A 15,986-nucleotide genomic window follows, 5' to 3' on the forward strand; every position below is an offset into this window, starting at 1 on the left:
TATTTTCATAAATAACTGTTCTCTAAAAGATACATATTATTAAAATTTTTACAACCCATAAGCTTGCCCTTTGGGTATTCGCTGTAAACAACATTTATTACCAATTAAGTCCTGTCAACTACTGGGTGGGGCGAAATTCCTGTATTGTACTAATTATAAATTACAACGGCGCTAACAAATTGGAAACAGTTTATTATTTTTACTTGGAAAATGGGTCAAAGAACTGCATTTTCCACATAGTACCACTGCCCTTTGGGGCAACGCTTGCGGTTGTGTTGAACAAAACGCAACATTCTGCCAAAAGGCATAATAAAAGCGGCATAAATGGTAACGGCTCTACATGTGTTAGATGCAATTGCAACACGCAAAGCTGCAAATAGTTTACCTGCCTACATGGTCTATTCACCAAAGAAAGTGCAGTGAAAAAAATTTTAATAAAGTACTAACAAACATTACTAACAGTAAACCCTTAAAATCGTACCTATAATGTTATTACATTTTGAGAAATTAAATTATTTTAACAATCTTGTTTAAAGCTTAAATTTGTTTCGGTGAGCTTATGGCCTGTAATAATTTTGCTTCCGATGTGGCAGACTACGAAACGCGGCATATTAAACAAGGGCCCAGACAAAGGAGGTGCCTGGTTGTGCAGCTCACCTCCCGGGAGGATCCACTGCCCCCTCTGCAGCCTTTCCCGTCTCATTTGTCTGTCTGGCACAACGCACGGTGCCTTAATTATGCGACAGCCAACAGCAACATCCAACACCCAACTTGCAACGCCCCAAAAGCGGCAGCAACTACAACAGTGTCTGGGACTCCCATGTGCCAAATTGGTTTACAGACACCGCATGGGCTGTAGCCGTACCTCCATTACCCCAGCGGATTGATTTATAGTTTCCCATCCTCAATTAGGGAGTTGTAATCTTATTTAAATTGTTGCCAATTTGAACACGTCAATTTGGCAAACGTCCAAACGAATCAGCCACGCAGGTGACTAATTAAAATACAGCTTAGATTTGCGAATTATTTTTGGCGCAATCGGCTTTTAGACGACATTAATTTTTAAATCGCTTTGCAGATGGATAATTGTCAGCTTAATTACATTATCATGTACTGAATTAAAAGTACTAATATAAATAAAACTGTTTACGGTTCATTAGAGAGATTTATTTTAATTGTTTCTCAACAAAATAATCTCCCAATAATCTGTAATCGGTTGGCTTTTTATTATCAAATGATATTTCATCGGGTATTTATTGCATTTTAAATATTTTTAATGAGTAGGATATATTTTTTATGACTTCTAAATTCTTTTTCCAGTTTTTTTTTGATTGTTTGCTTTACTAATAAAACTAATTACCAAATCGCATTTCCGTTTTCGTTCCAGCCACCGCAAATCAATGTCAACCAAGGTGTGGGAAGGCATCACGTTTTTCCATAAATATGCGACGGCAAATAGAAACGTCGGACGCTATAATGAGCCATATCAGCGAACAAATATTGTCCTCTCGAATGGGAAATGGGAAAAACAATGAGCAGCATCATCATCATCAGCAGCAGCAGCGACACTTAAGTAAATAGAAAATCAACGGGCAAAATCAATACAAAATCAATATAAATAGTGCGGCGAGATAGACAGAAATTGATTGTCAACATTATTCGCTGTCGTGTGGAGGCGAAAAAAATAATCGGAGGAGCAACAAAGCGGAGCATTGAAAGACAAACAAAGGCGATCCCCCGACGATATGGGTGGAAAGCATCACGGAGCTGTTTCTGGCTCTGGATCTGGAGGGGGTGGAGGCGGCGGCGGGAGCCTGAACTCAAGCCTGTGTACCTCGGTGATGACAAACGCCACCTCCGGGAACAGCAGCCTCACTCAGCAGCAGCAACAACTCCAGGCCAAGTACATCAAGTCGAAGCGTCACCAAAGCCGCTACACTAGCCTCCAGCATTCTGGCCATGATTCCAGTAGCTATCTTCACTTGAACTCTCTGTGGTCCATCTGGTATGGAGTGCTGCTCACCCTGTTTCAGGGCTATCTGGCCATGCATGGTGCCTACAGGTTCTTGGGTGAGTTAATTTTAAGATTTTTATAATAAAATCTTCAAGAATAAAGAAAGATTAAATTATATTATTGTTACCTAATATAGTAATATTTGTAAATATTTATTTTGTCATGATAATATTCTAATCTACCACAGTTTCTTATCTTAGTTATGCTTAGTTAAAGCAGAAAAGCTTTCTAATTTGTTGACCAAATATTTGAAAATAAAACTAATATATTTCCTACAATTATTCCTCCTTTTCAGGATGCTCTCTGATACCCTGGAAAATCGAACCTGTGGCCGAGCTGAATCTGCAGATTGTACTGTCTGGAGTGGTCTTTATTCTGCTGCCGGTCTTTTTCACTTCGGCCGTATTTAAGGTGAGTGGTTGTTCAAATGGTTTTTTAACGGGGATCATGCTCCTGCAATAATTAACTCTGTACCAGAGTGTCCTCGGCCAGTCCCCCGAATGTCTGAGTGTGTCGTTGTGTTGCCTGTGTGCTTGGTTGCACTCAATAATTAAATTTTTTGTTGTCTCTGCAGCTTCACTTTGCCAGATACAAACCTCGTATCCCAACGTCGCTTTCGCTCCAATCCCTCTTTGTGTTTGTGTGAATTATTTTTAGTGGCATTATTCTCGTTATTAAATTTATTTCCAAACAAAAACAGAAGCAGAATCAGTAGCAGGACCAGCACCAAAAGCATACGCTGCGGGTCCTTTACTGAGGATCCGCAAAATGGCTGACGGCACACGGACACACAAGGACTGTCGTTGTGGCTGGCAATTGCGTTGGTTATGCTTTTCCATGCACGTTTGAGTCCTCTATTTGTGTGTCTTGTATGTGCAGTACCCATGCCAGTGTCTCTGCTTTTATCAGCATAATAAATGCAATTATGGCTTCGGCCACCCTGTCCGCCCATTCCCTGTACCTCTGACCCCTTTCACCGCCAATAAACGGCATACACACATATGCATTTTGTAGTTTTGTGTTTTATGTATCATCTATCTATAAGGGGTATGGCTGGCGATGATAGCAAAAAGCTCGATAGAAAAATACAATCACCGACAAACGGCATTTACTCCACCACCTCCCTGTCTCTGTTAAAAGCCACTTAAAATGAAAGACAGAAATGCAGAGCGACAGAAAGGGAACCTCCGGATATGCCACACGGTGCACTGAAAAAATCCAAATGCCCTCGAAGAAGTTGCCACTAAAAGATATGTTTGTTATTAATGAAGCAACAAAACATGAATCTGCTTTTATCTAGGGATTAAATCCTTATTATTGAATGTAGAAACGGATCATGATGAACTCAAAAACATGATAAACAGTATACATTTATAAGCTTCTTGGCTTATTTCTCCAGTGTCTGTCCGACACTATTGGTCCGCAGTCACTTCCATTCCAGGTCCTTGTCCCAATTCCCTTCTTCTCTTACCAACTGAAAGTTTTCACAAATAATTGGCTTGTTTTTAAAACAAGCGAAATGGAAGGAAGCTGTGGAAATATGGTGTGGGATATTGAGAGTAGAGTGACTGTATTGCACCAGTATACCGCTTTGCTTCAGTACATATGTATATGGATGTGACATTAAGCTGACCATAGATGCTATCGCAGTCGCCGGAGGGTGTCCTTTGTTTTGCTCTCACCTCTTTCCCAAATACGTAATTCCATTAAGTGTGTGCTTCGTCCTTCAAACAGTTTATTATACTACTGTAAGAGTATACAGTAGGTAACATGAGCCGTTGGAAAGGATATCAGCGTTACTACATGATTTTCTATTACTACTTGTCAATTCTTCACTTTAAAGCCATTCCCTGAAAGTTTTTCCAACATTCTGGCAATTGATTTTCAAATGATTATTCATGGCGATGTCACAAAAATCTCTGTGACGACTTTTTGCCACACAAAAGGGTATTCAAATTGTATGCAAATATACATTTTTACCGCTGCCAGACAACCGCAGCCAGGGAGCAAAAACAAACGGCACAACATCATCACGACGAGTAGTCAAAAAATGGTTGCACAAGCTGCCTATCAGTCAGTGGCCAGACACTGGAAAAGCTTGGGGACAGAGCTGGGGAAAAACTACCAAAAACCGCCAACGAGGCTAGCAGGACAATAGCCAGAGAGAAGCCTGGAGGAGGGGATCGGGTCTCATCACACGTCGCCGAGCGTTTAATAAAAGGCAACAGCAGCAGCAACAGCAACGAACTGAAATTGGTTGCAAACTAAAATCCCAACATTGACCATTGAGGCGTGGCTATCAGCGCCAGACCAGAGAGTCCAAAAAGAGTCCTGAAATCAGGACGAGCAACAGGAAAAGGACACGGTGTAGACTGAGCCAGAAGTTCATAGTTTTTGCTTAGTTTTTAGTTAGCAAACCACAAGGGCAGTCACAATTACGTATGTGGGGGTATGGGGCTATGTGCCAACCGATAAGGCCTTCGGTAATTGGAAAGTGGGAAAAGCGGTGGGAAAAGGGCATGGAAAACTGTCACAGCCATAACAACGAGTTGCGAAAACTTTGCTACTTTTATATTTGCACAGCAATCGAAATTAAACGAATGAACCTGCGGGATGGCTGGATGACCAAACCGCATTCATTGTATGGTTACTATTTCCAGAGAGATTGTTGATTAAATATTCATGGCGGGATTTCAAATTTTGGAAGTTACCTTCTGTTGTGAGAAATACCTCTTGTCTTATTAATCAAAGTGCTCTTTAAGCCTTGGGCAATCAAAAGTTAATGAGTGCTTACATCTCATTATGACCAAAGCGAACAATTAAATATTTCACATTCCAGATACTAAGGCCAGGATCCCCATTTGTCTTCTGGTTTGCACTTCAAATGCATTCTCGCTTTTGCAAATTGCAATCATTGTAGTTGCGCGATGCGAAACCGAAACCAAACCAAACGAAACAAAGCAAAACCATTGCAGCCAGCAGACAACGAAACGAAGTGAGAAGAGTCGAGTTCCATTTTCTGCTTGCGATGCCATTGCCTTGGCTTCAGATCCTGCTCCTTCATCATGCTGATGTCTGCTTGTTTTTAATTTAAAAGCCCGACAACTCGCATTTATTTATATATGGTGTACTATACTATACATATCGTATATGTGGTGCACGTGATTTTTATGCGCTGTGTTTCCTCACTTTGCCCGCGAAAATAAATGCGAGTGGAGCGGGAGGTTGTATGGAAAATAATAGATGCATGTATATTTCATGTGTGCGTGTATATAAATATTTCATTTTGCCATTTGTCACGTGCAATGTTTCCTTTATTTTGTGGCTGTTGTTGTTGTTGTTCATGCGGCAACGCGTCGTATGCGCAATGCTTTGCTTACTCACACTCTGACGCTCAAATCGCGATGTGTTCGCATTTCGCGCATATAAAAAATGCATTAAAACGCCAAACACAAAAGCCCACATTTTGCCAACATTTTTTTTTTTGCCAACATTTTAAACATGTCCGATTGAAGTTTTCTCACTTTTATTTTTAGTTTGTTGTGATTTTTATATCCACATATTTTTTATTAATTGCCCCTGGGAGGACAACAAATTGTCATTTCGGTGTGTGGTCGACCCTGGTGGTTGCCGAGGATATCTTTGGCAAGTCCCTGTGGCCTGCCATCTATTCCAGCCAATTTTGAAATGATTGTGTCATTTGGTAAATGGACAACCTTGCTGTCAAAGCTTATGCACTCAATGTAATAATAAAACATTGTTCAAATATAAACTGAAGGATAGACAACTTACTACTACCTTGTCAGTATAATCGATGTATTTATAGAATTTCATCCGCAACTTGGCTTAGGCCATGTTATTAATTATTGTAGCTCTAAACTCATTAAATTTACTCACTCATTGTTAGTTTTTATGGCCATTTATTGCATTGTACTTTTTTATGATGTATTTTCTCAATAAAAACATTCAATGTTAATGGTTAAGGTCCTAAAGTTGGTTATTGTTCTTTTTGCTTACTGACTTGTATTTGTAAGTGGATAAATGAACTCTCACGAGTTAATAACAAATTTTGTATTGAATGCATATTTCTAAAGGACTCTGGCCTATTGTTTATATTATTACATGTTAAATCAATGAAGTACATATAATTCTGATATCAAATTAATTTCATCGGCTTATTTGATAAAGGTTCAATTGGTTGCATTTTATATCAGCCCAGCTTAACTGATCAGAATTATTTTACCGAAATTCATGGCAAATTAAATTGTGTTTGTATGCACATTTGCCAGGAAGTTGAGTGCATCTTGGGAAATATTCAATTTCCGCTCCTGAGCCAAAACGAAAGCGAGACCGAATCAATAAGCATTCGTTGCCAAGTTCCCGGCTTCCTTTCCGCTCACCTTACCCTTTCCCTCGTGTAATTTAATCCCCCAACTGGCAAATCATTTGCATATGTGAGCAATTTTGGCCAACATCGCCCCCTTTCCAGCCCACTGATTCTGTCCCCCATTTGGATGGCATGCAGCATTTTAATAATCTCGAGTTTTGTGGATTGCTTGACAGGTTGGCAACTTGGCGAACGACGGCATAAAACTGGCCACCGGTGCCAGGGAACGGCGCTGCACCCTCTCCCCCCAGGATGGCCTCGAGGAGGAGTCGCGCGGCGGAACCCTGCGGGCGCTCTGGACCCACGGTGGGCCCACTGCAGCCTTCGTCCACATCCTGATTGCATTGTGCCTGCTGCTGCCGAGATTGCTGCTCGAGGCTCGCATCATTGAGAATGGATTGTTGTCAAAAGGTGAGTGTTTTCATAATTAAGGGACAATGCACACAGATTGAATGAACGGAAACCGGAGCAGAAGGAAGGAAATTGTGAAATATTTATCGAAAAATATGTCTCCTTGTGCCATATTTGATTAAAAATAATATTACAGACAATTCAATCATATCTTTTGCTAGCAGAAATAAACATAAACAAAAAAGAATCTCTTTTTTATTAGTAATTATACCTTTTAAATATCTGAGGAGTTTATAATAAGTGATTCTGATTATGAAGATAAACTTTTCTACTAAAATTTTAAAGCACTTTATAGAAAGCTTATTAAAACTGTTGAAAGGGTAATCAAAATTTCATCGCCACCATTTTGATTGCCTGTCGATTATGGGGGAGGAGGTTGCATATTCGAAAAGAATAAACCGTACACAATGTTGCCAAGCACGAATGCCATTTATTCCCACTTTCATTGTTGTCAGGCATAAGCCGCGTTGTACATTGTCATATTGATGGCGATGGCGATGACACTCGTCCTGTCACTGTTGACAACTATTTTAAGCCAGCATGTTGCAAGTGGGTGGATAAAAATTGGGTGGGCTTAAATCAATCATAATGTCCATTGTCGCTGCAATCAATGCACAATTGCGTTTGCCATTCCGTGTTTTAATTTAATTTATTGTGCTTAAAACGAACCAGCATTGCCGGCAATTTCCACTTACTCCTCTGGGAGAAATACGAGCCTGATGTGTGAGCAGGCCAATTTGAATACATTTTCCCAAAAAAATGGAGGAAGCCCGGGCAAACTGTTTAACGAAGAAGTTTAGGATGCTCGGCAGGGCGCTTAACAAAGTGAACTTAGGGGAATATGGTAGGAAGTCGGAAAAATTTCGAAGGAGCCGGAACGGGCGGCTCTTTTTGAGGCATCCGCTGGGGAAATCTGCTAGCCAAACATACACCATGTGAGTGTGTGTGGGAGGGAGGTTGGGAGTGTATGCATGACCGCTCGACAAACAAAAATACAACCAAACCAGCGGGCACACAGGCTAACAACCGCAGAAGCAAACACCAGGACAAACACACATAGCCGTGTGTACGTGGGTATGCCCGGCAGACAGGAGCACAGAGCAGGTTGACAGGGAACGAAGTACGTCCATTATGGCCAGCAATAAGCCATGTTATTAACAAGGAGGCAGCGGAAAGCAAGCCAAGCGACCCAAAACTGTGCAAATGTTGGCCAACTGTGAGCAGGACGTGGGGCGAACAAGTCCTGTGCCTCCTTTTCTCTATGTTTGTACAACATCCCTCCAGTGTGTGTACAGTTGGACAGGTATAGCATAGTAAACTAATTCCACAGTTAATGACAATTTTAGGAATTTTAATTTCTGAGACTAGAAGGCATCCTTTAAGTATTTTGTTACCAATACTGCTTCTCGGTATTGAATCCCTTATTGTCTGGATTATACTTTCTCTCAATATCCCAAATGGCTTTTCAAAGTACATAAGCTGCCTATCCCTTTAAAAGTTTTGCAAAATGGCAAAAACAGGGCAAAAGGACGAGCTACATTGACGGAAGGATGCATGGCTGCAGACACTGCTGCACTGGCAGGCAAATCAAAATTAACTACACTTAAAGCGGGTCCGAGTTACGTTAACAGTCCCCGGACAGCAGCTGGCCGGGAATTGTACCGCGGGTTTATTGAACCACTGGGAAAACGAGATGGAGCAGGGCAGCCCCGAGAGCAGGCCGGGAGGGGAGAAGACAAAGGTTTCGTTTCGACGGTTGTTTCATCGCCGCATTCCGCGCAGTAAATTAAAAATGTGGCATCGACATCGGGGCATTGGGTTGCAGTGGCCTCATAAAAACCATGACGAGATGAGTTTAAAACCTTGTCGATTGTCCGAATGACTGACTGGCTGACTGACTGACTGAGTGACTCAATAGGGTTTCACTCCGCATTTGTCCCTGCGCCCTCGCGTCCCATTTCTCTATGTGATTTTTCAATTAATTTCGATGTTATTTTTGTTGTACCCGCTGCTGCTTTCGATGCTGCTCCGGTTTTTGCCGCTTGGCTGCCACAAAGTCGATCTCTTGTCGCCGTCGCTGCCAGACATTTTGTGGCGGTCGATGTTGAATCCATTCTGGCAGGGGCGGGAAATTGTTTTTCCACCCACCCTTTACTGATTTCGCTTCCCCTCTTAAATTAGAAAATCATTGGCACAAATAAAAATGTGCAGTCAAAGCCGAAGCTGCACTTGGCCAATACTACTTGCCCAAAAGAAGGAAAGCGAGTTCAGAAACAGCGAAAAAAGGTTAAACCTGTAACGGATCGTGGTACAATTAATTTTTTCTTTAATTGTTCCTTTGGGAATTAAATTTTTAGAAATTTTATTTAAAGAAAGAATAGCCTGTGATTCGTTTTTTTCTCTCTGTCTTGAATGGTACTAACTTGGCTCAGACTCTGGTCTGGCCCAGCTGGTCAAGTTAAGTGCAATGCCTTGTCGCGCGACTCCTTTGGCCGTTTTCACGCTTCGTTGGTTGGCTTTTCTCCATTTCCCCGTCCTGGCACTTTTTTGTTCCCTGCAATTTGTCAACGAGTCTGACATTCTTAAAGACTTAAGCTGGCCAAGATTGGCTTGTCAGGCGGGTTCATGATGCGCTTATATTTGTAAGTCGAGTATTATAATTTTCAGCAAGCAATTAGAAAACTTTAAAAGTTTTTTCCATCCGGCCTTCGATTGACAGGCCTTGATTAGCGATGGAACTAATAAATGGAAGGTGGCTCAACTTTTATATTTCCATAAAAACGGAACCACAAAATGAAGCAATTAGGCGAGGCAAATCATAAAAAATGCTTTTAAAAGTTTCCCTCAACTCGCATAAAAGCTGCAATGAAGAGCCATCAGAGGAGTGGGTAGCCGAGGGTGAAACACAAATGCATTTCATGATTATGTTTCATTAAATTTTGCACACTTTTAACGACTTTTAAGGAATTGCGTATACGCAGTGTTATTTTTGGGCTTGGATTAACCACGGCTGATAAAACATATACCACAATAAAGAGTCCCCTTCAGGTATTCAGGTATATTTTCACAACCGGTAATGAACAATCGATACATGAATCGTTTAATGCAATCCGCTCAATAAATTGACAAAAAATCTAAGAAATATTTTGTTCCTGGAATTGGATGTAGATTAATAGAGAATCGGTCCATAAATCGTTTGAGGTACTCCGCTCAAGAATCGAATGATTATTGGCCGAGTTATAGCCTTCCCGGTGGGTCATATTATCCATTCCATGGATTTTCCACATTTTGAAGGGGACCCCCCAGAAAAATAGACAAAAAATATAAAAAATATTTTGTTCCTGGATTTGGATGTAGATTGATAGAGAATCGCTCCACAAATCGTTTAAGGTAGTCCGCTGAAGAATGGAATGATTATTGGCAGAGCTATAGTCATCGCGGTTGGTCATATTATCCTTTCCATGGATTTTCCACATTTTCAAGGGGACAACCCAAAAAAATTGCCAAAAAATCTTAAAAATATTTTTTTTGTTATTTTTCATTATAAACAAAGATATTCTTCTTATATTTTCTTCATACTATGCTAATACAGAGCTAATTCTAATACAGAAGCGTCTTTGAGTAAACTTTTTTGCCTCATATCCATAAAAAAAGTTTTTACTCTTCACAGCTGTCGTGGTCAGGAAAACATGTATAATTCTTTCATTAAAAAGAAACGGGAAATCAAGGAAGTGACCGCATTCATTAATTAATTTCATTAATAGATAACACAAAAATCACTTGAAGGACAATTTTATGGGAAAATCACTTAGACGCCATGCTGCACTCATAAATAATTAATTCAGACATCGCAGGCGAAGAAACAAATAAAAATTCTGCTGGCGGCAGGGGAGGCCAGCAGGGCAGCAGGAGGAGTAGCCAGATAGCAGTAGGCTTCTGCCATCCTTGCGCCATATTGTGCGCATAAAAGGCTGCTAAACAGGCTCGCTCAGATTACCGCATGAGAGGAGGGCCAAGGAGGAGTTGGGCATTAGGGGTGGGTGGCTTGGTTTCTTGACGGGTGGTCCGGAAGTGGCTCAAGACTTTGGCCCCGGTCTGCCCGAGGGGAGTGGTCGTTGGTCACAATAGCGGTCAATGGTATAGAGCTAAATATTTTAATTATTATTTATGTGCTTATAAGAGCTGATTTTTGGAGTGAAAAAGAACAATAAACCCCTAAAAAATTAGTATGTCTGTCCCACTTGGCGTATACGTGATTAACAGGCGCATTTCTTACACTGCGTATACGTGATTTATGCTTCTTATAAATAAATACTAGTTTTCTGATCGCAATTGTCCATTGGCTCCTGCTTTGAGTCGAGAACTTATCATTATTCATGCTAAAGACTTAACGAGCGCGAGTTTGAGCTCCACGTTGGGGCAGCGATTGCCTGTGGATGGCGGTTATGAGGCGGGGAATGGGAGGAACAGGGGCGTGGGCTTGTCTTATCGCAACTATTACCGCAACGGGAAATCCTCGCCTACGTTGGGCGTGGCCCGAGTTGGATTTGCGCATTTTCATTACTTTTATCCCCAGAGCTTCGCCGCCCGTCGCCCGGCGCTCATTCTTGTTGGTGTTATTGTCATTGCCATAATCAAGGGGGTGGAAGGGAGGCCTGAACCGTAGCCGTAGCTTCTCTGAACCGACGACTTTGCCTCCGGGTTAATCTTCAGATTTTCGGTGTTGTCGGTTTTACGAGCCACTTGCCGCTCCGCCATAGCCATCGTCTTTGGCAATAACAACAACGAAAGCGGCAACGACAACGACAACGGCAACAACGACATATTATTATGGCAGCCATTGTTGTAATCCCGCCTCGGCTCTTGTCTTATGGTTTTGGCTCGTCTTCGGCCATTCCATTGTCTTAAATATCTGCTCGGCAATTCTCATTTCGGCGGGTTTCTTTTATTTCCAGCCTCACCCGCTGGGTAAATATCCTTAAAGCAATATGACTAATAAATTATTTTATGAAAGTGTTAACTTGGCAAATTTCCGCTCCTTTTTTTCGCTTCGTTAATAAGTAGGTTATTCTATAGCTGTATAAGTACTTTTGCTGAAACATCTATATACGCCATCAGCTACGACGACGACATCATAAAGTAAACTAATTAGAAAGCTTTACGGAATTTCAACAAAGCTCAGCGCCTTCTTAACTGGGCTAAGACAAACAAATTTTGTGGCTTTCAGAAGAATCTAAATGCGTAAGAAACTGAGGATAAAGGAAATGGCTCTCATTAATAAACTTTGGCAACACTTTCATGTAAAGAAAGTTTATAAAATAAATAATCTAAGATATAAAGTTATACTGTTATATAAATTATTTGCATATTTTAGGTGATTTAATGTTCAACCTAAATCTCTTCATAAATATGTGTTTATTTGTCTCCTGGCTTCCAATAATTCATTGTTCAGAGGCTTGTTTATCTGTCTGTCTGATAGGATTTCGGTTCCGGTTGGCCAGTCATTTAGGGGGCCACAGACAAGCAGGGTGTCATGCCAACGTGAGTCCAGAACAAAATCCAAAATCTCCAATTGCCAGCTTCAATAAATCGTCCTAGCATGGCTTGACCGTAATAAACATGGATATTAAGCTTTGCCCCGGGCAAGAGTTAAGCCACTGCCGACGAGGCTTCCTTGTGTATAGGCCGAGGATATTAAGTGGCCTAAAGGATAGCGTATTCCAGGTACATTTCGTATGGTGCAGAAGCGCGCCTAATTAGGTCCAATTCTGTTGGGTGTGCCAGCTAATGGGGGAGCTGTGTGTGCATTGTTCAGCCATAGAGGAAAAATCGAATGGAAACAGGATTTGCAAAGAATAGTTTCAGCTTTTCCCTTGTCTGTACTGGGCGTGCCCAAAAGAATGCTCCTTTGTCTGAACATTCCGATTGGTTTGGGTCTACTTTTTCGTTGATTTGGATTCATTGCTGTGGGGAGGCTCAGGAAGTCGAGCCCGGGGAAAGCAACAAAGAAACAACCATACGCATTTAATAACCCACTGGGCGTGGATTATACGAGTGCTGTTCCTATCAACGCCTCATTTAATTAACGATTGCCTTACATACGGATACAAGGACTCTAGTGGATCAGAATGTTAATAGGAGGTGTATACCGTCTATAGGAGGCATCTGTCCTGCTCATTACCAGAGCTCATGTTTATTTAAGGGAAGTGTGTGCTTGTGTTTGTCCTTAACAGGTGCTTACCATGTAATCCTGCGTGATGTATTCCAATTAGATGCGAAAGCATCTTGCCCGATGCTCGGGTTCAAAGCAATTAATTCTATATACTTGAGCAACCATCAATCTCACCCCTGTATCTGTTTCGACATCTACTACCATTGCAGAGCAAATTTGGGCCACTGAGTTGGACTTTGTTGTGATCAATCGACGCAATTTGATGGCCCTATCGGTGGTGGGTCCCACTCCACATTTGAAGAACCAACAGCATCCGCTTTCCGGCAGACTGAACCTAACCACAAACAGTTTGGAACAGGACGAGGAGGACTACTACAACGACACTATGTTCACGGCCGTACGAGGACCCGGAGCCGGACTGGTGGGGGGCAATAACAATTTGTTCGACCTGCGGCTCGATAAGGAAACTGGCAGGAAGGCGGCCAAGACAACGGCAACGACGAGGACAACAAGCGCTACCAAGTTGGATGCGGGCAAGGGCCAATACTTTGAAGTGCCCGATTTAATTAATCAAGATATTGACGAGGAAGAGCGCCAAGAGCTCGAGGAGGCGAGACGGGCCGAGGAAGAGGATGAGAATGAGGATGGGGATAGAGATGCTGTCGATGCGGAGGGAACCGTCATCATGCCTGACTTCGATAAGTTGCCGTCAGGAACCACAACTGGTACAGGAACCACCACAACCATCAATGCAGCAGAAGCATCTAACAAGTTAAATGTGGAAAATTGGCAGAAATTGGGGACCCTGGGGAAGCAAACCACAATAACCAGTAGCACTACAACGCCGTCAACCACCAGAACCACATCGACAACAACAACAACCACGACCACCACTGCTGCACCGACGACTCGCCGGAGCACCACAAGTACCACACTTCAACCAATTGTGATGACAACCAGCCGGCTGCCGCACCACCATCACAGCAAGACACGCAAGCACCACAAGCACCACAGCAAGCCAAGGCAACAGCAACCTCGGCGTCACCATGTGGCCTCCCACGAACAGGCGATCCTCGAGAGCTTCCCGGAGGAGGAGACCACCACCCGGGACAGTAGCATCCATCGAGTTCGTCCCGAATTTCTGCCAGAGATCCCGATTCCGTCGACGCCCGTGTCCGCCTCCAATTCCAAAATAATTGCCATCAAGCCGAAGAACCAAAAGCGACGAATCTCCAAACGCGCAGCGGGAGTCGAAATCGAGCCGGAATACTTACTGGGCGATGCCACCATCAACTCCAGCGAGTTTGTGGCAAAGTCCAACGAGGAGGAGCCCGAGGAGAGTGAGGACTTCGAAATGGAGGACGGGGACTTCCAGGCAGTGCCTGCCCTCACTCCTTCTCCTGGATCACCATCTGAAAAAGGATCTGGCCAGGATTACGTTCGCTTGGATGGTTTCGCGGGCATGCTGCAACTCTTCTTTGGCATCGACAAGCCCATTGACGTGGCCATATTCTCCCAGCCGCCCAGTGCCGAGTTTGTGAATCTACTGTGCGCCCTTTTGGTCTGGTCGGTGCGGTATCCGGCCGTATTCTGGAACACTTCCAAGGCCTTTGCCTGCATCTTCAGCCTTCAGATGATTGTAGCCGCTTTGGATATCATTCTTGGTTACGTGGGTGTCTCCAACCTGTACAAGCTGCAAATCTACGCCGAGGCTATGCCGGTCCATCAGCCCGGACTGATTCTAAATGCGGTGGTCACTTTGGCACTGTACCTCTTGTCCACTGCCTTGGTGGTGGCCTCCTCGATGGTCATGTATCTGTACGGGCATGGAAGACTGGCCACACGGATGCGGGACCGCTCGATCATCACCCTGAAGAGCAACCAGACCTGGATCTATTTCGCCCACTGCGCCTCCTTGTGCTTCGTCCTGGCCCTGGCGGTGGTTAAGGCTCCCCTCCTCAACGATCTGAGTGCCACCTATAAGAATAATCTACACTGTCCGACATTCTTAGCAGGTGAGTTAGTAACTATTGTATTTATAAACATGATTGAGGTTTTAGATTACTGCATTTCAAGTACAAATGTTATTCAAAACATGACCAAAAGCTCATTTATCGAGCTCTGTATGTAATCAAATTGGATACCCAGCTGGCAGCCGTGTTATTCAACACCTTGAACTTTAGGTTGGGCCTGTGTTGTGGTCTAAGCCAATTAGCGGCGTTGTTTGGACCCAATCCCGATGTGAGCTGGGGTCCTGGCGATAAACGCCTGATTGGTAACCCCACCACCCAGCAAGCACGAGACAAAGGCCGAGTTCAGAGGTATTGGGTGTCATTCGAAGCGAAGCGAGACAATCGAACTGCAGACTGAGTCCAATTAAGCTGTCATGCGCCTGCCTTAACCGTATTACGTTTCCACTTGTGCCCCGCTCACCTGTTCTCCTTCTCTTCCGATTTTCCAGCTCTCGTGGGAGTGACACACCTGCTGCTGTGGATCGTCATCTGGCTGTGTCTGACCATAAAACGGCGGTGGCACTTCAAACTGCCGCCCCTAGACAGCTCCTACGGCGGTCTGTTGGGCAAGGCGAGTGCCCAGCCGCTTCTGATGTCCAGTGGCCAGAGGACCGGCAGCAACTCAAGCAGCAGTGGCTGCAACTCCACCAGCACCACCGTTAATGGGGCCGACTCTAAGCCGGACATGATGAGCACGGCCACTAGCACGGATCTGGGAATGGGAATGGTTACCGGCGGGAGCGTGGGCGGGTGTGGAGGAGCTGGGTCCGGCATGGGCCTGGCCGCCCAGGAGGACATTTACTGGCCGAAGCTGACGCCCAGCTCGCCCAAGCTGAAGGTCACCTTCAACGAAGTTACGAGTACGTCTGATGATGTCCTACTAATTGGTGACCAAGAACAAACTGATGGCAAGCGGTAAAAAATCGTTTTTTAGCTACAACCAACAAACAAACCAAACAAAAAAATGAAATGCGGCTTCTCGATGCTCCG

General features: G+C 43.4%; 1 protein-coding gene across 4 annotated transcripts in view; it reads left to right on the forward strand.

The window, feature by feature from the left end:
* The window catches only part of tinc (transmembrane protein tincar), a 55,740-nt gene that overhangs the window by 34,581 nt on the left and 5,173 nt on the right, over positions 1–15,986 (forward strand). For 3 of the 4 annotated variants that reach the window (XM_017246525.3, XM_070281324.1, XM_070281325.1), the window contains exons 3-7: positions 1,388–2,070; positions 2,310–2,425; positions 6,578–6,812; positions 13,194–14,999; positions 15,446–15,911. In XM_017246525.3, the coding sequence (XP_017102014.2) occupies positions 1,746–2,070; positions 2,310–2,425; positions 6,578–6,812; positions 13,194–14,999; positions 15,446–15,911 (2,948 nt within the window). In that variant the 5' untranslated portion in view covers positions 1,388–1,745. The remainder of the gene's footprint in view (positions 1–1,387; positions 2,071–2,309; positions 2,426–6,577; positions 6,813–13,193; positions 15,000–15,445; positions 15,912–15,986) is intronic. The other variant, XM_070281326.1, reaches the window with a different exon arrangement.

Source organism: Drosophila bipectinata, chromosome 3R, assembly GCF_030179905.1.
Source record: "Drosophila bipectinata strain 14024-0381.07 chromosome 3R, DbipHiC1v2, whole genome shotgun sequence".
In the NCBI taxonomy this organism is placed as follows: domain Eukaryota; kingdom Metazoa; phylum Arthropoda; class Insecta; order Diptera; family Drosophilidae; genus Drosophila; species Drosophila bipectinata.